This window comes from Dicentrarchus labrax, unplaced genomic scaffold, assembly GCF_905237075.1.
Source record: "Dicentrarchus labrax unplaced genomic scaffold, dlabrax2021, whole genome shotgun sequence".
In the NCBI taxonomy this organism is placed as follows: Eukaryota; Metazoa; Chordata; class Actinopteri; family Moronidae; genus Dicentrarchus; species Dicentrarchus labrax.
This window is the reverse complement of record NW_026136712.1, coordinates 10,549,800-10,573,813: the sequence shown is the minus strand read 5'-3', so window position 1 is coordinate 10,573,813 and position 24,014 is coordinate 10,549,800. Positions and strand designations below refer to the sequence as shown.

The 24,014-nt window shown below is 39.0% G+C and overlaps 2 protein-coding genes across 13 annotated transcripts in view; both read left to right on the top strand.

Moving 5' to 3' along the window:
• Positions 1-1,026: 1,026 nt before the first annotated feature.
• LOC127373700 (actin-binding LIM protein 1-like) lies at positions 1,027-15,431 on the top strand. Of its 7 annotated transcripts, none has more exons than XM_051418399.1 (18): positions 1,027-1,411; positions 6,007-6,150; positions 7,668-7,851; positions 7,948-8,057; positions 8,876-9,002; positions 9,168-9,261; positions 9,606-9,693; positions 9,893-9,951; positions 10,100-10,156; positions 10,894-10,971; positions 11,743-11,913; positions 12,484-12,513; positions 12,666-12,786; positions 12,939-13,031; positions 13,896-13,943; positions 14,582-14,646; positions 14,940-14,985; positions 15,117-15,431. In XM_051418399.1, the coding sequence occupies exons 1-18, from the start codon at positions 1,102-1,104 to the stop codon at positions 15,158-15,160; spliced, it is 1,869 nt and encodes a 622-aa protein (XP_051274359.1). In that variant the 5' UTR covers positions 1,027-1,101; the 3' UTR covers positions 15,161-15,431. The 7 variants fall into 7 exon arrangements, with proteins under 7 accessions (XP_051274359.1, XP_051274357.1, XP_051274360.1 ...); XM_051418397.1 differs by having other exon boundaries at positions 10,100-10,204; XM_051418400.1 differs by having other exon boundaries at positions 1,028-1,411; positions 12,942-13,031; positions 15,117-15,430.
• Positions 15,432-19,667: 4,236 nt separating this feature from the next.
• The window catches only part of si:ch73-103b11.2 (myosin phosphatase Rho-interacting protein), a 50,276-nt gene continuing 45,929 nt past the window's right edge, over positions 19,668-24,014 (top strand). For 4 of the 6 annotated variants that reach the window (XM_051418390.1, XM_051418392.1, XM_051418388.1 and 1 more), the window contains exons 1-2: positions 19,669-20,626; positions 23,022-23,099. In XM_051418390.1, the coding sequence (XP_051274350.1) occupies positions 20,507-20,626; positions 23,022-23,099 (198 nt within the window). In that variant the 5' untranslated portion in view covers positions 19,669-20,506. Of the gene's footprint in view, positions 20,627-23,021; positions 23,100-24,014 lie in introns of all 6 variants that reach the window. The other 2 variants (XM_051418389.1, XM_051418393.1) reach the window with 2 other exon arrangements.

The window sequence follows — 24,014 nt, the reverse complement described above, 5'->3', positions numbered from 1 at the left end:
AAAGTTATAGACAAATATGGCAGCATATGAAAGCAACACGTTTTAGGTATACACTAATTTTCCTCTTATAGTCTTTATGGAACAGCCTATACACATTCCTGCTGTATCATTTGTGCCAATTCATATTGCGGTTTTCGTCATTTTAATTTAATTTATATTTATTTATTTCTGTAAATAAAACACATTAGCTGTTACCCAGTAAATATGTAAGAGCACAAACTCATTCTCTAAAATGATACTGCTCTTAAAAAATGTGATCTATGTTGATAAGCTGTGTTTCCTGGTAGATCTTTGAGCTTGTGCTTTTAATCAACTTCTGCGCATTTTCCCATCAACATACTGTGAATACCTGAATGCTTTTTAGAATTGAAATGAGACGAAACGCAAATTAGAGAGCGCCTAAACGGATCTAGGCGGCCTGTCTGACCTTGAATAATGCTGCAGTCCTCAAATACTTTAGTACAACGATTACTCTAAAGATCCAGGTTCAGGGTGCCGACCTCTTGTCCCTGACTCTGTGCCAGGTTAAATGTGGAGAGTTCCCTGTTCTGAAGCTAAGCATTCAAAAAAGACTGCAGTCAATGCTGAATAACACAGTGGATTACTGAGAGAGAAACAAAATCCATTACATGAACAATAGCTGCAGATGGAGGGTCACCAATGGTTCCTGCAAATGATTTATTTTGTGTTCAGCTGGTACGGTTCAGTCATAATCCAACAAAAGATCAGATAGAAAATGCTTGACTTTGACTGAAGATTTAAATAATATAACTGCATACATAACTGGATGATACAGTAGCTCATAATCTTCCTAAAAGAGTTAGATCTCTATCACCAGATTACTAGAAGAATGAATCCCATGTTAATGTCACTGGAATGTAGTGAACAAGATTACCTCATGGACACTTGGAGCTCAGATCCTGTGTTTACCATGAAGATAAACCCTAAAAATATACCTTGCTTAATCTTCTTAAGGGGCGTGTGGTAGGAGTTAGTCTTTGCCTGCCTGACTGACAACACACACACACACACGCTGAGTCAGTTACAAAGTCTTAATGCCTGACATTCAACAGAGGGCTTTAACATCTTGAGGTTTGCTCTATGGTTTCTCACTTGCAGTCGGTCTGTAGCCTCAACTGTTTGGCTGAAAGCCTCGACAGCATGAGCATGTCAGGCCTCCTCAACCTCAGCAGCCTGGGCAAGATCTGCGGCTCCAGCAATGAAATGGTTGTTTTGGACCGGGTCAAGAGGAAGAACTCCGTCAGGCGAATGTCAATCATTGAAGATGGTGAAATAGCAGAGGTTCTCTACCTTATTCCCAAACAGTCCATGATGGAGCAGCTGCCGTTCCTCAACCCCAACGACTACATCCTGTGTGAAAAGTTGGCCAGTATACCTGCAGAGATGTCAGGTAATGAATAGTTTACTTCCATATGTGGTTGATGTGTTATTGATAAGTTGTTATATTAATGATTTGTTATCCTGCACTATAATTTAGCCATAAAATGTTTTGTAGATGTAGCATATGACAAAAAAACCTATAGATTTCCAACAGAGAATAGGCGGAATACTGATTCAATTCAACATGCTCTGAATATGTAGAATTCTACCAGGTTTTTCATGTATTTCAATGAGATTAACCTGCTAACCTCCTTTATTTCTATTTAAAATAATTTCATGCAGTAACAAGAACTCAAGCTCTTCGACAAAGCACGAGATTGTACAGATTTTGTCTGCTAGTCAACTGGCTTCGATATTCATCACCACAGTTCTTAATCGTATAGCTAATAATCGTAGCTAATATTTTTCAGTCAGAGAATATGGACATCAATATCCACGACTCTGCTAACTAACTAACTCATCTAGACTTGATTCAAGCACGTTGACATTGTCTCAGCAGACTCTGCTGCCTCTACACAAACAAAAATACTTTGCATTTGCATTTAAACACAATTAGCCTCTCTTAAATCAAACAATGTATTTGGTAGATATGACACACCATTTCCCTCTCTTTTTATAATAGCTCATCACCTTTGGTCACACAGTCAATATTGTACCTTATTTATAAGCTCATCAATGTTGAATGGTTGTGATTAAAGACCATGAAGACTAAAAAAGCTTATGTGTATAGACAATATACGTATATTCAGTTTGCAAGTTCCGAAAAAAGAGGCAGCAGGTAAAATCACTGAGCCATCTGTACTCAACAAGACTCCCATCACAGATACACAAATAATATTATCAGCATTACTTTTCTGGAAAAGAAAGATATTTCAGCAATGCATGTCCAACTTCAAATATTCAAATATTCTCTTGTTCTGCATGGTGGAGGTCATGGTTCAGAAGCACAAGAGCACTTATTGCCACTTCAACACACACACACACACACACACACACACACACACACACACACACACACACACACACACACACACACACACACACTCCTGCCCTCTGTGTTTTGGACCACCCCCTTTTATTCCTGGGACCAGCAGTCCAGTTAGTTCCTCTCCTCACTCTGATGCAGCCAGCGCTCCCACAGTCGTGTAGAAACCAACTGTCATGAAAGAGAAAGGTAGATATTTTTAAGACGTGTGTGTGAGTATGAGTGTGCGTGAAGTGTGTCTGTTTGTGCCTATTGTTTGTCTTTACATACTCACATTTTGTTAGGGGCTTGTTATTATGTAAGTACACTGTTTCTGTCAGGCCAAATAGTCTCTGAGCTTCGTTCATGATTACAATTTTGTCAAAGAAAATGAACAATGACAATGTGAGACATTATTATGCCAACTTTATTACTTCACACATTTGTATATTTCAAATTGTCTGCTGTGTTTGTGGTTGCAATCTTTTTGGTTTTCTATGTGAGGTGGCATTTAAATCTTGTTTAAACTACAACAGTAATTTGGCAAAGCTTGGTTGATACGTAAAAGCTCTGGTATGTGAATTCTGACAACAAAATTCCGTTAATTTATGCTATACTTTTATAACTTTTGACCTTTTAAGATTCTCAAACTGTTAAAAGTCTGAAAACTGCATTTAGAAATAAAAACTGTGGTTGCCAAGTGGGGAAAAGTGCAAGCACAGCTGCTACAACTAATCGTAAAGCATCATGGTTAGGTAAGACCAGCATGTGATTTAGCAATACCTCTGAATCAAGCAGTGTTTTGCCCTGATTATTCTATTTTTTCAGCCACAGGGAATACATTTAGTCTATTGTTGGTAAACTGCTGTGGAAAAAAATACTCTGACTCATTTCACTAAACTAGTGGTTGTTCAGATAAAAGCCTCCTGCCTCTTTCCATTGTTCCTTTCCTGTAGTGGGATGTTAAATGTGACGCTTTAGTGAATGAAAAATTATATTCCATTATGTTCTTGGCAAACTAGGTGTTCCTGCAGGTGCATGACCTCATGTAATTCTGGGATTTTACAAAAAATCTTTGCACTTAAAAAACATTAAAGGCTGCTAAAAGCTTTAAATCAGAATACTCTCATTCCTTTACCTCTTCTTCTTTACCAAAGCTATTTATTTATTAACAATGACACCGTCCAGTGAAGGCAGCAAAAGAGTTATAAAAAAGATTATGAACAAACATAGCATGACCGAATGCAGCTTGTAGGCCACACAAATGTAATTATATGACCTCATTATATTATATTGGATGGTTAAATGTGTTGTCCTATAGTATAACTTACATCCCATTACTTTATACTTACATTATAATAGAATCAGTTGTACTACATCGAAAATTCTGGATACTTAATATAGATATTCCCTCACTCCTTACACACACACACACACACACACACACACACACACACACACACACACACACACACACACACACACACAGATGCAGATTTTCATAGCTGGAGATAGTGAGTTGTGTGATTAGCTGTCTGTCTCAGGTTTCCCTCCATTTGCTGTCTTTCTAAATCTACCATTCGCTAATACTTAACACCATATCAGCTTCACATTCTGGGAGAGATCAAGAAAGAGTGGAAGACATGCAGCAACTCTTTAAATATTTCCAAGTATTATTTCAAAGTGAAAACAAAAAGTATATAAAAGGTATACAGGGTAATACCACACACATACTGTACTATACTGCACTGTACCTTTGTATGTACTGTATGTACACAATACAACATAGAATAGTCTGTCTTTCCCTTACAGCGAGTGTACAATAAAATAAAATGTTTAAACATTTCTAAACTGTAGCAGTAATTTCCCCATGACAAATAGCTTGCATGGATTTGGGTTGGCATCACAGCTCTGTCATTAACAAATATCTGAGGCGCTCTAGGACAGAGGCCAGTTTGGCTGGATTTTCAGTCATTGTTGTGAAAGCCTTGGCCAAAACGACGGGTTACATTCCCACTGTGATTTTGTTAGCCGAAATAACACTTATTTTCACATGATTTTTTAAAGATTTGATTCTATGCTAATACAATCACACAATGTCCTTCAACTGCTCTCCTACTGGCAGAAATAATTAGCAAGGGATGACCATAATCAAAGCCTTTCAGTATGACCACACTGCTTTTATGCCTTTATGAAAAGTTACAGTGAAATGTATATTGTTTGTTGCTTGCAAAATTCACAAGCCAGTTCTGAAGCTGAAGTTGATGTTTATTAGATTTCTTACTCATTAGACTTCTCCGGGATTTTAAATTGTGGATAGTCTGTCACATACAAGATGAACACCTTTTCATCATTAATACAGTATGACAGCAGCTGGCCTATAGTGGAAGTTTATAATCTCCACAACACTGCATAATGTACACACTGGTTTCTCTTCAGTCAGTTACAGTGAACTTTATATTCACCTTTGGGAAGCATGGGCTCCTAATCTAGTTTACATACTTGTTACCATGGTGACAAATCTCTTGTGTTGTGGGGCAGAGTTGGGGCCACATACCAAAGGTGCTTGACTCAATTTTCTCGGGAATTCACGAGGGTAGTCGGAACAGTTAAAAAAACACTTACCCTTCCAGTAAATGTGCAGAAATCTTTCTGTTACAACATCCCTGTTAGTGCAGCTGGGGTTATCTGAGGTATATTTTCACTGTAGCCGTTACTTGGTTAATAGGTGAATTTGTTATGATTTTTCTGTGGCCAGCTGTATTTGAAAAAAGAACTAAAGAAGAGCTCATGTGTCAGTTTCTATTTGTTATCTATTTGTACGCTATGTGTCCACACACTAGGAGACGGAGCGCTCTCAGCACACCACATTCTTTCCTCTCTCTCCTCTGCTAATCACATTCAAGACCTCTCAAGTGGGCTGTGATTAGATTGTACAGGCATCCACTGTCTGCTTCGGCTACCATGCCACATGAACATGAAAGAGAAGGATTGAGCTGTCTTGCTACAGTACGAGACAAAGTTTGGCACACAAGCACCGACACTCATGTGGAATATTCTCACTGATATTGTTGGGAGATCAGAGAGAAATAATGGCTTCTTCCTGAGCTCTTCGTGAGCTTCGTGACTAAGCATTAGTGTTTCTGTCAAAGCAAAGCATGTCTATACATGATGTTCAGTTATGTAAGCACTGACAGGACACTTCTGAAGGACTATTGTAGCCTATTGTAATCATCTGCTCAGGCAGAACAGGACAAAGCTACTGTATGGATGAGAGAGCCCTTTAGACCTTTCAATTTCAAGTATTGGAAAATGTGTAAATGCAGCTAATCTTGGATTTACACTCGCACTGTGTGTACGTGTACAAGCTGAGCATTTAATGTTTGGATACGAGCTGGTAAAAATGAGCATATTTTTCTGTAGGGATGGCAATGCAATTTTGTAAAAACATTTATGGTTCCCAGTTCCTGTGGCACAACCAGCAGGTCATAGTTTCCTCTTCTTCAGTGAAATATGTCAGTATCTATCAGATGGATTGGTACAGAATTTTGGACAGACATTTGTAGTTCCCAGGTAATGTAAAATAATGATAATGAATTTGACGATTTAAATGGTTCATTTATTTCTACCCTCTCCTGCAGTGCTACATACTCCAAATGGCTGCCACCCAAGTCCTTCCGGGGGGAAGCGGATCACCCAGTGCTTCAGATGTGGGCAGTCATGCAAGGGAGAGGTGCTGCGAGTCCAGAGCAGCCATTTCCACATTAAGTGCTTTACCTGCAAGGGTGAGTACCATCAATATGTCAGTGTGAGCAGATGCAGCTGCACTTGTGAAGCATCTTGCAATCACACCTCAGTCAGAATAGTCTTGCATGTTATCAGGAAAACTCGAGAGCAATCCAGTGAAAGGAATTCCTCATGTGGAGTGGAGATAAATGCTGTCTTGAGCATGTTATGATCAGGGGCCTAACAGTTCATCTGCTGGCTCTGTGGTGGGATTTAAATTTAAACTAATTTCTCATTTGAACAATTTTACTTGCAAGCAGTAACGCAAGTGACATTTGACCCCCCTGCTGCCTAAAAACCTTCTTTTCAGTTTTTAGTTTAACCATCAAAATCAATTTATTACAAAACATTCTACGTTTACAATGGGCTGTTGTGAGAACCTCCTAGGTTGTCAGACAGTCATATTCACCAGAGTTACTCTGTTTTGTGGAAAACATTTTTCTTCAGCCGACCATTGTCCCCACTAATCGAAACTGACAAGCTTCTCGTGTTGTTGCCCTTTCATTCCATTGTGATGGTGTTTACAGCGCAGAGCAAACAAAGAGACTTTCAGGGCAGAGATGCCCGCAGTATTTTAACAGTGGGAGGACCTGGGGATCGAAGGGGTCTGTGCACTTTCCTGAATAAGAGTTTATGAATTTATTTTAATTAAAATAAGCTATAGCAACTTTAGCAAAGGTTACATGACACCTCTTTTTAGTTTTAGTGACACACATGTGATGTAAAGTGATGTAAAAGGTACATAAAAAGGAGGATGAGTATAAAAGCAGCCGAATAAAAGGGACTCTTTATTTATGTACATCACAAGATAAGTAAAAATTCATCTGGTTTTCATTAAAGCTATTTGTATGTCATGAAACAATCTCTGGGATCAGAGGAATGTAGTAGAATGTAAGCACATGTTTGTGCAGGTTTTATTCAGACTTAAAAATAATACTTTTAAAAATAAAATCCATGTGAATTGTAAGGGAGTCACAGTAGGACTGGAATAGAGCAACATAAATCTGTCCCTGGCATCTTGGTCCATTGTGTTGTGGCAGGACTGTGGCAGGTTCAGAGGGACACTGTCGGAAATGGTTTGGGTGGTATCAAATGACTCCAAACAAGCTGAGGGAAAACTCTGCCTCCATGTCAGTAACTTGTCACTGGGCTGATCAGCAAACACACAGAGATGCACGCAAACACATAAACACTTCAGAAACTCTGGCAGACTCATAAGGTCAGACAGCCCAAATAGCATTTATCTCATCATCCCTTTGATGGATTATGTGATGGCTATTAATTTACTACTATGACAATGAAAAAGGTGACAACTTAAACTGTAAATTCAGAGTTACTGACCAAAAGAAATAAAAATTAAACGTATACATGAATAAAAACTTACAAATACCTTTCCCCAAAGCTCTTTCCAAAAGAATAAAAAAAATACAAAAAATGTAATCATGGCAGCTTTAATGTTTTCTGTTGTTATATAACCTTGCCATTCCTTTCTCCCTGTATAACTGTGTGTGTGCAGTGTGTGGCTGTGACTTGGCTCAGAGTGGCTTCTTCATGAAGAATGGCGACTACCTCTGCCCGCTGGACTTCCAGAGGCTTCACGGCACGCTCTGCAACAACTGTGGGGAATTTGTGGAGGGAGAGGTGGTAACAGTCCTGGGGAAGACCTACCACCCAGCCTGCTTTGTGTGCACCCTTTGCAAGTAAGTTTTACTCAAGCAAACATGTTCGGAGGCAGAATAACTGTAACTATACAAAGAATTGTGTGGTATACCTCTGTCTCTTTCTGTGTTTCTCAGACAGGCCTTTCCTGCTGGGGACTGTGTCACCTTCAGTGGAAAAGACTGCCTCTGTCAGCACTGTATTCGACCTGTGTCTCCTACTCCTAACGACATCAGATATCCCAGTAGTAAGCACATTCTTGCTGATATTTACTCTCCGAGCAAGGACATCTGAGCCAGTGTTCATATCAAAAATATTTATTAATAAAGCTTTAAAATAGATCAGAGACTTTCATCCCATGTAGACATAATCAGGCAGTGGATTATAGTGAACATTGGCCAGCTGTGGCTCCTATGCCAGCCTTTTGATTTAGTTCAGCCTCTGCTTAAGAGTCATTCAAAGCCAGTGCCACATCTGCCAGCCTCCTTCATCATAGAGAGATAAAGTCTTTACACTATTCTGCAGGTGACACATCTGATTATATGTTTGTATTTCACTATGTAAGGATGCTAAATGCAGGCTAAACAGTGTCCCTAATTCCAGTCTAACCTGGATGTCTTTTTTACAACACCGAGTCAACATTTCCTTAGAAATTCTGTCATCCTCCTGGGATCCTGCCAGGTCGATGACTCAGTACAGACTAAGAGAGAGAGAGAGTCAATCTCAACTCTTTAACTCAACATAACCTCATCCACCTAACAACTATAGATAGAAGAGAGGGCTCAATACAGGATCCAGACATACAAAGCCTTAGGATTAAGAGGATGTCTCTCTAGGACTGTAGAGAAAATGTCCCGGCTCAGCAGCACAGCTACTCAAATAGTTCTGTAATGTCAGATGTACTTTCACTTTTAATATCCAGTTCATACATTTATATTCAGAAATAATCAAGAAAAACCTAATTTACAAATGTGTTTTTTAAAGGAAAGATCATGTTTGGATGGCCATGTCAATTTGATTCGAATGGTTTATTATTTTTGACATTGTATGCGTGTGTGTTTTCAGACTGCTCTGGCTGTGGTAGAGACATCAAGAATGGCCAGGCTCTGTTAGCCCTAGGTGGCCAGTGGCACCTTGGCTGCTTCAAGTGTAAAGCCTGCAGGAGAGTGCTGAGCGGAGAATATATCAGCAAGTAAATACAAATCTCTCATTTTATAATTCTTTGTCTGCCTCCCCTCAATTGAGTGTATTTTTTTTTCCTAACTAGAAGCTTAGAAATAGAAATGATGTTAGTGTCCATCACAGCTAGTACACAGGTAAGAGTTTCTTTTTTTAAATCAAGTGTCGTATCTTGCAGGGATGGCGTTCCCTACTGTGAGAGGGACTACCAGATCCAGTTTGGGGTACAGTGTGAAGCATGTCAGAAGTTTATCACTGGAAAAGTTCTCGAGGTGAGAAATGTTTACTCTCAATCAAGAGTGACTGATTTTACCTATAGTTGCATCACTTTTTTTCCTCAAAAGTGCTATTAATGTGACTGTTTTCATTAGTGTATAATCACCTGTATATAGAAATTATTGTGTTTTCATTACCTTAGAATGAGCTGTTTTTATCTGCAGACACCATGTTAAACTGACAAACCAAACACTGATTGTAGTTTCACCTACACACTGCACATCCCGTTCTCATTCACAGGTTGTCATATACATACGTGAGCGATGTTCAGTTAATTGTAATCTGCAACTTCACTCATAGATACCGCTAATGGTTTTGCCTTTCTCATTGTCTGCTAAAGGCAGGGGACAAACATTATCATCCCACCTGTGCAAGATGCAGCCGATGTGACGAAATGTTCAAAGAAGGTGAAGAAATGTATCTGCAAGGTCAGTTTGAAAAAATGTAACTATGTGGATATACATGCACACATGGTGGTGATATGGATTTTGGCTCGGGTGGATGCATACATTGAAGGTGTTTGTTTAAGACCACTTTCTGTTCACTTTGTAAAATATGCATTTCTTTTGGCATGCTGTGTGTTTTTACCGTAATGCCTGCAGCAGGTAACTGTCCCTGCCTTCACAGGATCCACAGTTTGGCACCCGGACTGCAGAGACAGCAGCAGAACTGAGGACAGTTACAGGGTAAGATCTCTGTGTAACATGTGATTTAAAGAGTATTCCGGCACAGAGATTGTACATAGATTTGTATCAAGGCAATGACATGATGCAACATCATACAACTTCTGCAACTGAACACCATTGTTTCATTACACATTCTCTTCCTTCCCAGATCAGCAGACCAAAAACACCTTGTCTTGATTTCTTTTTCCCCCCACATGAACTGAAGGTTAATACTGTGACCGGGCTTGCCTTTGGAACTGGTGTTTTTTCTAGAGTGAGCATTGCTGTAATCTCACGTTCAGAGATTAACTGCACTCGCTTGTCTCACATACAACATGAACACTTTGCTTTTGCACTTGGCAGTTAGATCATGTGTGCTAATTCAAGGAAGCAAAAAGAAGATCGCTTTTGATACACAGAAAAAGATTCCTTCTTATGATTTTGGCATAAGATAAGCTTTTAATTTTTAGTGCCCCTCTACAGTTGCTATGTATTATGTGCAATAATTATAACATGTTGCGTCTTCACTGTTCACTGTGCTGCATGCTTGGCTGTGTTTTTTCCTGCCGTCTACTAGTACCTGCACAGTTTATACACCAATGTGTTCTTTCACTGTTAGGTATTGATACAGCTTGATGCAAAACAAAAGTCTGACTGATATCATTGTTAGATACAAAATAAGGAAGAAACATTTGGTTTTCTCATTTAAAAATGCAATAATTACAATCCAACAATTCACAAAAACTGCATGATGGAAGGTCCATACTCTACACTGCTGCATTATGATTCCTAGTCATTGCTTTTACCCTTTCAGACCATATGTGAGGACAAAGTTGTGTGTTTAGTGAAGAGACATTGAGAGAAAACAATACAGGCTGTCGACTGACACCCGAGCTGAAAGTAGAAAGTGGTATTTCTCAGCATCCTATCATTTCAAACTAACATAGATGTTTGTTTCCTTAGCCCACTAGATCCTCATCTGAAAGCTCCTGTTCCAGACCGGGCTCATGCACTCCAGGGAGTCCTGGTCGAACTATCTGCGTAAGTTAACGGTGACAACATCTGCTTAACATCCTCCATGGTGCACAGATCACCGTGGGTTGATTTATATTTCATTTATCCTTTATTTACACAGGGAAGTCGCATGGACAAAGTGTCTCTCTTGCCAAATGTTTCTTTTTGTCAGTAAATGCAGACACACATTTAGGAAAATAGCCAATGTGAAAAACATTAAAGAGTTTTTAAATAAATCAATATTTTTTTACTTAACCTTGACTGGTCGGAACTAGTTTCTTCTTGCCTGTGAGAGAAAAATGGGATTTCAATTGTGGTTGAATATTGAAGAGCCTGAAAATTTTCTCAATTTAATCATTAATATGCTGAAAATATCAACCACATATTGAACAGGAATTTAGATGCATTTGCTTAATCAATTTGAATGCTTTGGCAATTCAGTTTGTATTTGATTATTTAGAAAAAACTTTGTGCTTTCAGTGTCCTTTTGTTCCCTCCACCCAGTCTTTTATGATCCATTCCCTGTTGGTTTATTGTGTGGAATAAACTTTCCCCCCATCAAAACACCTTAAAATATTAGCCAGTTACCTTTTTTATACTTGAAAGCATGAGAAACAATGTTGTGAAACAGAAACAGGCCAACCATCGTGGTGTTGTGGGATTAAAGTTTCATTCCTCCATGAAGTGATGTTATGATCAACCTTTGACCTGACCTAAGCCATACTGTCTGCTTCTTCTATCTTCCATCATCTGTGTCCCTCTCCCATCCTCCCTCTCTCCTCCCTGTCCTGGTCCCAGGCAAAAGTAGATAATGAGATCATTGATTACCGAGACTTAGCGGCAATTCCCAGAGTCAAGGCTATATATGATATAGAGCATCCTGATATGATATCTTATAAGTCTGTGAACGGCAACTCTTCTACTTTGGACAACAAAGGCAACAGACAGGACAGGCAAAGCCCTGCAGAGGTAACTTCATTCAGTGCTCCAAGTTATACCCTTTCGTATGTCATAGTTTCAGTGCTTTTTTCTTGGTTTGATTTATGAGTCAAACCAAGTGAGGTCTTGTTTTGTTGCTTTGATATTTGACTGTGTTGGCTCAAAATGCAATGCCATGTGTTGTGAAAAGTGGACAGATGTATCTCTATGTGTGTTTTTGGAGCTATAGTGCTAAAATATCTAAGTCAAGATCTAGGCAGGTATAAATGATACTTACTCCCTGCTAACTTTTAGCATTTTATAGATAAACTAACTTAAAATAATTAGCTAAATGTAACTTTATCCAATCCTTTTGTTCCTTACCTTTCATATGTATTTATGCATGTGAAAACCTCCAAGTTTGGTGATTTTTCCAATTCAGTTGAAGGATTACAGTGTTCAAAATATTTTTCCTCTTATAAAATATTTTAAAAGATGCATAGTGATTTGCATAAGGTTGTTTTTCTTTATATTAGACAAGTTTGGAGAGTTTTCACATGAAGTAACTACAGTTTATGTGGTCTGTACATTGATTTTTCTTCTTCTTTCTTTCCAATTCAGTCACCAGGGAATGTAGTTGACACCACAGAGGTAAATATTTAATTAGAACAGACTTATATAGAAATACTGTGACATCAGCTCTCATACAGTATGTTCCAGACCCTTCATTGAAAGCTGTATCGGCTTTAACACACAAATTAGTTTTGAATTGTTGACTGGTTTTGTGTCTTTCTTGTTTCAAGGAGAGTTTTGAAATGAGAAAGTGCGTACCGAAATCCACAAGCCACGGCGTTCATTTGACGTACAATCGTCATAGCTACACTCCAACTCTGTCCAGATCACCACAACACTTCCACCGGCCAGGTGAGAAGAGCGTTCTAAAGTGAATGAGCTCAATCTTCTTATCACAAAGATATTAACCCCTCTCTGCTCACTTTCCTCTGTTTTACTGCCTTCCTTTATCTCATCTACCTCCACAACTCCTCCTCCTTCCACTTCTTTCATGGAATAACAAGCAGGGTTGACGCCTTCTCCCTCTTTATTCTCTGGCAACAATGACACCTGCCCCACTTCACCTTTAAGTCACCACTTTCTCTCTCACACCAAAGGTAAGCACCCCTGCTCCTCTGTCACACTTTCCTGCATGCTTTCTCCCCTTTCTGGTGTTGCCTTACGGTTTATATTTTATATTTCAACACTTTGCCTAGATTTAATAGCAAACCCAGCACTTTCCAGTATGTTGTAAACTACAAGGAACTGTAGTGAGTGCAATGGTAGAATAAGAATTTCTACAACACTCAAATTACTAAAAACAAACTGGTTTAAGGGTCAGAGTTGGAATTGAAAAGGATAGTACAGAGATGTGATTCACTTTATTCTTAGAAACACTGAGCCATCTAGTGGTCAAAGTTCAGAGAGACTGTCAGTCTCCCACACAGATTACAGATTACTTTTATATCATAGTTTACTGTAGAAGACAGATATACCAGTTATCTGCTTCCTTTAAATTCTTCACTGGCCTTCTCCTTTCTTTTCCCGTTCCTATTTTGCATATTTTACTGACCGTACCTCACCCACTGCTCGAAATAAAATACTTTATGCAAATCTATATCAAAGTAGATATTTATAAAGCCAGGCCTATTTATAGCAGTGCTGTGATTTTTTAAAGCCTTTTTCATTGTGTGTGGATGAAATATGACAAGCTATGACAAGCAATCACTGGCAGGTGGGAACTGAAAATCTCTCACAACCCACTAAGAACCTAAGACTTTGATTTGTGTAAGTTTAGTGAGCCGTGAGTTACTCCATATTAATTATATTTTAAAACACTGAAAAGGAAAATTAGGGATTTGGTAATTTGCTGCCACAGAGACACTGCAGTAGGTTATTAATAACAATGTGTTCTTTTGGTTCTGCTGTGTAATATTTCAGAGTGAATTATCTGCTGATGCTGCATTGTTTTCTGTCTGCAGATGAAGGTTTCAACATGTACAGGAGGCCTCCGATTTATAAACAGCAAGGTACAATATGACCTCACCTTTCAAATAACCTTTGAAAAAGTTCATATGAATGCTGCTTGACACAGTTAAATATAACGTATTATATATCATTATATTATGATAAATACAGTGAAATGTATACACTGCAGTAACGTTCACATAGGGCTTCAGTTATAGCCACTCTCTAGAGATGTTGGCATTGATATCTTTGTGTTGAAGACACATTATCTCAAAACTCTCAGTTAACTTTGATTAGTTACACCAGGGCAGCCAAAGACTATTTGGGTCCCTGAGCAGGATTTGACCCCTCCAAGGTCCACAACTACATCATCAATGGGCTCACTACAATATAATTAGTATAAGGTATTTACTGTAAGCTTTGGGTAAACAGTTTGTAAACTAGTTTAATCTAATCAATATCTGTTCACTAGAAATGTAAATGTCAAACATGGGTTTAAGGAAAATGTATAGGTGAATATAAAATAGAGCAGTATACTAAGAAGTGCGTTTTACAGAACAATTAGCAAATGGCTAATTAAAGAACCGGGAAAGGTATACTTAACCCAGTAAATCTGATCCAATCTGGGCAAAGAGCAGAGTCCAACTGTAAATCGTCTGAGCTAATGAGTTAATCTATCTACTGTTTCACTTTCACATAGATCCAAATTCCTCTACATCCCAAACATCCTCTTTGCCTGGATATGGTCGCAATGGCCTCAATCCGGTAAGAGCAATATGATACCTTTATCTGTACTTTATTACTTTCTCTTTAGCTTTATTGTATAATGCTATTACATGTCCCGCCAGCTTTCCAGATTGAATTATATATCACTTCCAATTTAGATTAAGACACAACTGTTGATATGATACAACTGCAAAATAGTGAGAAAAGAAGCTCTTTATTGCTTTATGTTTTTATTGAGTAGCTGAAGAGACACACTAAGGAAACTGTATGAGGTTTATTTAATTTACCAAACAGGAAAAAATCAGTGCTTACTGTGTTTTCTTCTCATTAAGCCACAGTCAGCTGATTTCTCTCATTACAATGGCGACAGATTCCATGGTAAGTGTGTAGACATCTTTATTAACAATCATGGAAATCACAACAATATTGTACTAACTTAACAATGTAACCGAATAACACTAGAAACTAAATTGTGTTTCTTGTTCTTTACCTTTTCCCTTGTCTTTCAGACTTTAAGGTATGTGAGAAGAAATGTGAAATGAGCTCTATGTGACCTTTAATCTCCCTGGTCATGCTCCCTTTCTCTGTTTGGTTTAAAGGACTGAGGTCACCTCACTTTCTGCATGTTTAATGAAGTATACATTCAACTCAATTTCAATTCAAAGCTGGACCTGCAGATCTTCTTCTGAAATATATACACAATTCATAACATTATAATATATAATACTTGCAGTCATTTGGCTTTTAGCTTTGAAGTGACTAATCTTGCCATGACATTTTCCCATTGCATGTGTTTGCTTCATTCTGTAGCTCATCCATGACAGTCAACATCCATTAGCAAGAATGGACAGAGGAGTGTCTATGCCTAATTTGTTGGAACCAGAAGCAAGTATTATTTGTATATTAATGCCACCACTTAATTCTCTGCCAAAGTTTTCACTGCTAAATGTTCTGTGCCTATAAGCACCTTTAAAAGATTGCATGCAGTAATAACAGTAATGCATACAAATAATACTTAAGTACAATCCAGTAGGGTTTTAGCATAGAATGGCTAGAGTAGTTCAATAGCTCTAGGATAGTGCTGAAGTTTCAAGGACAACTCATAACATGAAAATTGACAAAGGCTAATAGAAGCAGGATATTTTTCCCTGAAGGCTAAAGCGCTGGTACTAACTATCCATAACTGTGCAGCAGTTATACAATTGCATGGCACATGATTTTCTGACTCCATCTCGTAACTCGCAGCACAAATGTACAAAAGATTGTGTTTAGGTGTAGCATGTGTGATAATCAACTTATAAAGCATCCTCAACCAGTCTTTCTTTTGTCAAGGTCTACCCATATGAAATGCTCACAGTTGGTAATAGAGGACGAGTGAAGCTTCCCAAGGATGTTGACAGAACAAGACTCGAGGTACAGTTGCATTGACTGTTTTGCATGCTTTTTTCTGTACTTGGAGACCAGTAATGAAAAGAAAATTGACATTTGTAGCAAGATTTCCGTTTTCCTTAAAAACAAGATGAGGACATATTTTGTTTCAGTCAAATCTACAAAATAAGTTTTATTTTGGAATAAGAAATAAACCAACAGATGCACTGTTCATATTTTCCCAGTAACTTCATTCTTTCCTGCTTTCCTCTGCAGCGTCACCTCTCCCCGGACTTATTCTTTCAGATCTTTGACATGAATATACAAGAATTTGACAGACTTCCACTGTGGAAACGTAATGACATGAAGAGGAAGGCAAATCTCTTCTAAACCCTGCCTAATGTTTAAACTTATTATTAATATGCAGCACATGTCATGTTCCGATTATCCCTTGTGTTTATGTCTCTGCATTTGACAGAAAGAAACTGGATAAATTGAGTCTCGTAGGGGACACAATACTGTGTTTCCCAGTTAGTTTCTTTAGGGTATTGTAATTAATAATGTTGAAATTTATAATACCTCAAAGCAGATATGAACATGAGAACTCAAATTAGCTATATTCTTGGCTTCAGTAATAGACAATATTATTTTTCCTAAGTCAGCAATTATGCATATTATATTTAAGTAATTTCCTAAGTCTCTCCTAAGTCAGCTCTGTCTTCCCCAGGGATTGCGATCATATTGGACGATTCAGCTTTACACAATTTATGTCCATTCATTGTAAATGCATTTTTATGGAACGTCAAAAATGGAAAAGTATAGAAAAAGTAACATGTTCATCTTTAATGCCAGACACCAGGTTGATTGATGAAGAACTTTTTGACATTTACCAGTAAAGTCAACCTTTCCATTAATGATTTATTGGAAGGCCAATTATCTAGCTTTTTGAGATAATCGACATCGGCCAATGTCTGTGCTCATAAGGCTGATAAACAAAAAATGTCTTCAGACATATCTGTTGCTCTATTGTCAGTGTGGATACAATGTTAGCGCTCCTTTTTGTGAGTTTTGGGAAGGTGGTGAAAAAGTTGGTTGCGAGCCTTGTACTATAACTGTCATGCATCCTCCTGTAAACATATGCCTGAATTATCCCATAGCATAGAATAATACTTTTCTTTGTTTTGATATCGGCATTATATATCGGCCATCGGCAGCCTTGCTCTCTAAATATCAGCATCGGTCAATGAAAAAGCCATATCAGACAACCACTACTTTCCATTACTTAACCCCCTACCCTAAGCTCAACCCTGATCATCTTAGTTTGCAAAGCTTTTAAAAATGTTCTGCTGTTGTGTTTTCACTCTACTCATGACAGTATATATACATATATATACACACACTGTACACACTACATACTACAAGATGGATAAGGATACACGTTAGGGATACAGCAAGAACTGGATGCATTTCGCCCATGTTGTTATTGTTACTATGATATTATATTTTTGTTACTCAGTGGCACTTTGTTGTCTCCTGGTTACACAAATATTTAAGCACAAAACTGAAGAGATTGAAGATTTTTTGAGAGCTGTATTTTTATGTCACTAAATAATCACTGAAAAGTGCTTTATTAGAATGTTAAAGGAATAAGTAATTGACACTGGTTTTTCTATGTTTTCCCCAGACATAGCTATCATAAACATTATTGTATATGTTATCTTCATACTGCTGTCCCAGCACACCACCTCAAGCGCTTTAAATAAAATCTTGCACTTCATACAAGTTGAGCAAATTAATGTCTTTTTATTGACAGAATGAATGAGGTTGTGTATGTCCAATAAGGTGTCTGTTTTTCTGCATGATTTCAATGTTCTTTTTGGTGCATCTCGCAGGAGAATCTTACAGTTCAGATCACCAAATTAGGAAAAAAACAGCTTTTTTTACTTTCATATAGATGATTTGTCTATGTTCTGCATAGATGCCTTCATGATAATTACTTTGTCTGTACAGTGTGCACTTCTTTAGCATGCAAACTACAGTCAGAACCAGTGTGACCATGAAGTAGCTGAAGTCTTCCTGTCAAAATCAAGTCAGCACAGCTTAAGATAAACTGCTTTATGGAAGAACGCAAGCAGGGAACAAGCAAAGCACATCAGTGTTTCCACATTTACCTGCTACAGTGGTTCTACAGCTCTTCCATGACTCTTGATAACATCTTGCTAAATTATAGAAATTAGATTTGCTAATGTTATTCTGAGTTAAGACAACAGGTGGTGTACCAGTACACTGCAAAGCATGACATTTCCATTACATCATAGCACTGAGTAACACATAATATTTTTACTCATAAAAGCAGCCGCGTGGTGGAAGAACTACAAAACTCCCTGACTCAACTTCACCTGTTATCCATAACTCAAACACTCCCATTTGATTTGGCTCTGACATATTAGTACAAAGTGTTTCTTCTTTTATTTTTCCATCTCTAAACTTGGCCCAGTCTTGGATGCAGCCATTGGAGATTTAGGACCAACAGAGGGTGCTCTGGAGCCTGGAATCAAAGCATCACTTCTGGATTGCTTTCAATGTTTAAAATGAACATTTGCCAGACTTTGTTTAAGCTTATGTTTGAGCAGTATATTTGAGACATTACTTATCTTTACTTGTATCTATTAAAATGTTGTGCAGTAGTAGTAGTAGTAGTAGTAGTAGTAGTAGTAGTAGTGTAAAAACAGCCACCAGCTTCTGTTGTAACCTACTATATCAGCTCCAACACAGAACAGCCAAGATAGGCAAATGAAATCATCTTTAAAAGTATTACATCCATACTTTGCATCTGTTATTTATTCATCTAGTCTTATCAAATCTATTAGTTGATCAATTGTATTAAAATGTAATTCTCAAGAATATGATGTCCCAGTAACATTTAGAATTAGATAAGATACTTCCTTATCAGTCCCACGGTGGGACAATTCATCATTCATCATTAGTAGAAAAGCAATCTATTAAATAACAAAGGGTTGAATTCACATTATAGCACAAGGAAATAGTGACAGGCCTATTGCACAGGATCTGAGATGTAAGATGAATTTTCTGTAGAGGGGTTTTGTTAGCCAAGCCTAATCTCATTTGTTTGTTTTGTTCAGTTTAGTACTACTTTAGTAGTAATAGTTGACTTTAGACTGTTGTATGGAGACACTTCATGAAAGGTTCAATAACCTAGGTGTTATCTTGTCTATAAGTTATCTTTAACAAGTAAAGACTGTTTAGCAACCAAGTTGTCAGTGTTGGAAAAAAGCAGGGAATTAGAAATACTCTGACAAAATGTTATCTTTCTTTTGTTCTTTGCTTCCCTGTCCTGTTGTTGTGGATTTTGCACATCAGAAACATAAAAAACAACCTCTGGTAATAAAGAGGATAACCTGAATAAATTGATCCACAGTCTGCCTTTACAGTCTGCAATGAAAAATATTAGCTCAGGCTAATATTAAAAACACAACAGTCTCACATACAAGTCAGTTTTTGTTATCATAGGCTCTTTAAAGCCCACCTAGCTTGAGGGAAAGTATTGGGAGACTTTTTAAGGTTTTCTATTGGACAGCTAAAGGCAGGACCTCAGTTGTGGGCGTGCCAATACGTGTGATTGGTCGAGGTTGCTCTCAATCACCACTCCACTCTCTCCCGAGCACCTCCCCTCCCTCTCCACTGACTGGATGTGCGGCCCAAGCGAGGATTTTTTACGAAAACATCCACCGCAGACTGCGTACCAGTACCAAACGAGAAGGGTGCTACGACGAACGGGACCCGACGCTATGGACCCAGCGGAATGACAGCCGATTCGATGGCGTTTTTAAAAGTTGGATAACGGTGTTTGGCCCTGAACGGAGACGGTAGAAGCGTAAAAGCAGATTTAATGGCAATGAGTGCTGTATCACTTGTTAGATAGACAGACAGAGAGAGAGAGAGAGAGAGAGAGAGAGAGAGAGAGAGAGGAGAGAGAGAGAGGGAGAGAGGGGCCAAAGTGGACTCCCTCCCTCGGTAGAGCTCGTTCCGCCCGATGGAGGCTGACGGGACCTTTGCAGTGAGCTCGAGGCCCGGAATGTCACCTGCGATACGTCGACACCTCGCTGGAAGACGTAATTAGGGAGAAAGACCGCGCACACCTGTCCGCGCTCTCGACGACTCATTTCCCAACTTCGTAGTAAGCTTTGTACACAAAAACAAAAGTTAGCAGGTCAACGTTAGCTGCGGGAGGCGAGATGACTATCATAGATATCACTTAACGAGAGGTTATTCACCGCCTCAGGTAACCTCGGACAGGTGAACGACCCACCATTACTCCTTCTTAATGGACTTCACGTTTATTTCTTCTGACCCGTTTGTTCTAGAAAGTTTTCCTATTACAATATTCCGCCATCAGCAAGTTGACTCCAACTCATTTGGCTGCGAGAGTTGAGCAGTTTTGTTTAACAAACAAGGACCTCTTGGACTTTTTTTTTCTCAGTAAGTGTCGCCTTTTTTTTTTTCATCAACCATGTCATTCAAAGACAATCCTTGCCGGAAATTTCAAGCCAACATTTTCAACAAAAGTAAATGCCAGAACTGCTTTAAGCCCAGAGAATCACATCTGCTGAACGACGAAGACTTAAATCAGGTGAACGAATGTTTTTTTTTTTTTTTTTTATATAAATAAAACAAACACTGGATATTTCATACTTGTGATACTTCCTATGTAATCTGTATTAATATCAAAGGGTCAGCCTGTCTTTATCTGTCCGTTTGATGTGCACATTTCAAACGGTTTTGTGATTTGCCAATAGACCATGAAGTGCAAAGGTTAGGTTAATTGGACACAATTATTTTCTAGCCCAAGGGCTCATATTGACCTCAATTCATGCAAATATAGGCCTCCACCCAGCTCTGTGCCTTCCAGCACTGTAGCATACTATCAGCTGCTGTTGTTGAATCATTATTTCTGAAAAAAAAATATTTTTTTGTCCCATCCTTTTGGCATTTTGCCTTATTCTTCCTTGTTCTTATGGCAGTCTTCATCCCAAATGCACTAAGGATGGGAGAATTGGAAGGAGGTCAAAATCACATTGTTGTTTGTATATAAATGATCACAAATTAAGATGTTCCACTAACACTCCCTGCTGGACTGGGTTGTTGACATTGGCAGGTTGTGAATGGTGGCATCAGATCGCACTGATCTCTGTTGGCCTATATTGTGATTGTTCCTTTTGGTAAGCTGTTCAACACGGCAGGTTAAGAAGAGTTACCTGTGTCCAGGTTGACAGTTTATGTGAGTGACACTTTTGTGACATTTCATTTCAGTTGGTAATGTCTTCAACATTGCTGCTTGTGGACTAATGGTTGTTGTACACATTTTCCCTTATTGTCCTCCATCACAGCCAGTGGCCTCTCTGTTGGATTGGAAATAGTCTTGAGGTTGTGTCACAGTGGAATTTCTCACCCACTGGCTATCAACCTTGTGCTTTGATAACTGCAGCCAGTGAAAGGTTATCATCTGTTGTCAGAGGCTGAGGACCTGGGACGGTCTGGCCATGTTCATTGTTTGGAAGTCCTACGACAAGAAGATAACGAAGGCCTGTGCATCTCATTTTGTGCATATGTTTATCCAGAACCCTCACCACCCAAAGGCCCATACGACTACTATTAGGGCAATATTACTTTGTCATTTATGATGGGGGGGACATGTGAAATGAACACACATGAACACACTTAAATGACTGTTTAACTAATGAACCACTGAAGGGTAAAAAAATGACCTAGATTCATCTCGTCTATTTCTTTCTCTCTTGGGAGGACTTGCCATTCGGGCTGCTGTTGGGTCATGTGAGGAGAGATGGGACCTTTTTCTAAATTGTGCTCAGTTTCAGTTCCTTCTTGGACCCAAGACTCACAGGCAAGGAGGAAGCTAGTGTCCCAGCATTAGTGTAATTCCCCCTCAACACTTACTGTACTGCCCTTCCCTGCAGTCCCATTATCAAATAACTTGGTCTCATCTGTAAGGTGCTATTCCTGTGTGCTGTCACCTCGCAGGTTGTTGTTGCAAAATTTGGGTGTTGTTTCTCCTCCCAAGTCTGCACACACTCTTGACTGTCCAAGGTTACAGACTTATGATTGAGAGTTCCTGTTACGTCATTTTGTTTACAAAGTCAGTCATCTGAGAAATGTGCTGTGCCTCCTGTAATCAAAGTGAAAGAGGATTTTATGCTGGATTATACTTGGCTTTACATGGGATGAAATTATGACTGTAATCAAAACCAGTGATAAAGGGATATGGAGGTGCCAGGCGGCTGTAACTGTCAGCTTTGGCAACATGATTTGCAGGCTACTGCGCCGTAGACTTGGGAGTGCAGCTGAATTACGTAAGGTACTTAATTTGTTAAGCTCTCTCACTGTAGGTAAGAGTTGAGTGTAAACGTGTAGTAAAATGTGTGCTCCTGTGCACACAACCCTGCAGTGGTTATGCAGGGCTTCTTTGGCTCAGCAAACAAATGCTGACTACTAGTATGGCTAGAGTTCAAATTTGTACCAGAACTATTTAAGAAAGTCTGCCAGGCCAACTTGCATTTCTCAGGACAAGTTTGAATTGCAAATCTGTAGCCACAAAATCTCTCAGGCTCTGCACTCTCTCCTGTTTCTCATCCACTGTTTTTCTTGCTAACTTCTGCCTCTCTCTGCCCCCTCCACCCACCAGTCCACCCACTTAGAGGATCAGAGGGAAAATCATGTGTGTTAGCTTTTCCTTTTTTTTTTCCTTTTTTTTTTCCAGGACAGCATGGTGCTCTGGGATACAGCCAGCTGGAGAATGTAGCCTGCAGTCAACTGTAGGCAGCTAGAGACCTTCCTGAAGTTAAACTTAAATGTGTGTGTGTTAGTGTCCGATACTGGGTCACCACTTGAAGCCTGAACTAGGGACTAGCCTGCAGTAATTTAAAATATGCATAATTGCTGATCGATATATTGATGTGCCTGTTCTAGTGTTTGCTTTTAACACTGTAATTGTGTTTTCTCCTCACCAGGCAAAACCTATATATGGAGGATGGTTGCTGCTGGCACCAGAGGGAACAAATTTTGACAATCCCTTACACAGATCCCGGGTAAGTGGTTCCATTGCTGGATTTGAAATTGATTATATTCAGAACGGAACATAGTTTTGCTTCTTTTTTTTTTTTTTTTAAACTTCCTTTTAATCAGGAAACTTTTGCTGGAGCTTCATGAAAACAAAATGGTATTTTTTTAGTCTATTGTCTGTCGCTTCTGCTCATGCCAAGAGGTAATAGGTGCAGTACTTAGGATTTTGAGTATGAGATGGGTAAAGTTTACTATTATGGCAGCTCCAAGGGTGCCAGGTAAGTGGAAAAAAGGCAATTGGATTGCATAGACCTTCTTTTAATTTTGTTATCTATTCTGGCAGTCATTTGATATCTGACAAACAGGAGGTCTGGTGGTGATGGCTCCTGTCGCTGTTTTCATGGATTCAGCTGCTTCCTGTGGGAGGCTTGGCCCTCTATCAGAAGAAGCCTCATTCTCAGGCAATAATGAGCCTAATATTGACTTTTATTTCATGAATCCTGCTCCCCTACCATCATGTAATGGGAGCCTTGCTCTGTGGCGCGGCTTCCTTTATCAGCTCCCAGATTACACTGTGGTGGTGCATCCCAAAGAAGGAGTAGAGAGAATGTGGGGGAGGAAAAGGAAAAGTCCCAGTTCTCACAGCCACACTGATGGCTTCCATATGGGTTCTGGGGGGAAAAGCACCTCTGGATCCTTCAGCTCAAACTACTGTCAACACTGTCGCGGCTTTGACATAATCACTGATGTGTTCTGCCTATTCTTACAATCAGTTTTTCACTGTGGGGGTATAATTGGTGGCCCATATGTAGTGCTGATGTAAGCAGGTTGCTCAGGTTTTGACTGACCAACAAGCAAATAACAGAGAAAAAAGTGCTGACATGTTGGATGAGTCACGTTTTAGGACCACTTTAGTCTGACAGGTTGTGGGTCTGTGGCTC